The following is a 1,045-nucleotide window of genomic DNA, read 5'->3' on the forward strand; positions in this document are numbered from 1 at the left end:
ATTATACGAGGGACGATATGAGATTGATTGGGGACAAAGTGGGCGAGTCACTTTGAGGGACGAGCAAAGTTTTATTCCCAACAATTGAAACGTAAATGAACACCAAGTTAAGAAATTACAACATTATGAATGGGAAACGCAGCAAAACCCGGTCAAATCAATCATAGTCGACGTCATAAACTCCCTTGTCAAACAAACGAGACACCATCACACTTCCCTGAGCGTTTGTGGGTGCCAACTGCAGCGCTTGTCATTGCTCTCGGCCCGTAAAGGTGTATATGTTCGTTGACGATCCAACGAGAAAATGGGATATATACACGCTTAAAATCAAAGACGGGGAATAGCTGACAGTTGAACTTGTTTTTATCTATTCAGAAGATTGCGGCAGATGGGCTGCCCGCGGGTGGGAGGTACCCGCGGGCCACGATCAGGTGGAAGAGCTTAGACGCCCCAGACGGCGGCGCAACCCCAGCTGCGCTCGCAGTTGCATTCACCAGGCTGTTTCCACTCGTCGTTGCGGAAGGAGAAGAAGACGACCTTGTTGCCAAGCTCGCGCTCAATAGACTCGATGGCCTCGCGCTGCTCGGTGGGACCGGCGCAGGCGACGCCGTTGCAGTTACCGGCCGAGGGCCAGCCAGTCTCCATGACGTAGCCAGGCTTATTGCAGACCTTCTCGACGATGGCCAGCTGACCGGCGACGAACTTGCCGGCGTCAGCGGGCTTGGTGGCGGAGTTGAAGTAGGCGTGGGCGTTGGTGGCAACGACATCAATGACGGAGCAGATGGCCGAGACGTCGTTGTCAATCCAGGCGGAGACAACGTCGGTGGTGGTGAAGGGGCCGTTGTAGCCGACGGAGGCGAGCTCCGACTTGGTGCGGCCAATCAGGCTGGTAAGCTCGGACACGGAGCAGAAGCCGTTGAACAGGGCCTCGTTACCGACGACGCAGAGGTCGACGAGATCCCACTCGCTCCAGCTCTTGAGGGCGTTGATCTGCTCCTCGACGTTGGGGTCGTTGTTGTCGCACCCGACCTTGCCGATGAAAATG

General features: G+C 55.6%; 1 protein-coding gene across 1 annotated transcript in view; it reads right to left on the minus strand.

The window, feature by feature from the left end:
- Positions 1 to 441: 441 nt before the first annotated feature.
- The window catches only part of CHGG_00789 (uncharacterized protein), a gene marked incomplete at both ends in the record, with an annotated part of 1,724 nt that continues 1,120 nt past the window's right edge, over positions 442 to 1,045 (minus strand). Inside the window, one exon of the mRNA XM_001220009.1 lies at positions 442 to 996. Coding sequence (XP_001220010.1) covers positions 442 to 996 — 555 coding nt within the window. The remainder of the gene's footprint in view (positions 997 to 1,045) is intronic.

Source organism: Chaetomium globosum, genomic scaffold (genome assembly GCF_000143365.1).
Source record: "Chaetomium globosum CBS 148.51 scaffold_1 genomic scaffold, whole genome shotgun sequence".
NCBI classification, from domain to species: domain Eukaryota; kingdom Fungi; phylum Ascomycota; class Sordariomycetes; order Sordariales; family Chaetomiaceae; genus Chaetomium; species Chaetomium globosum.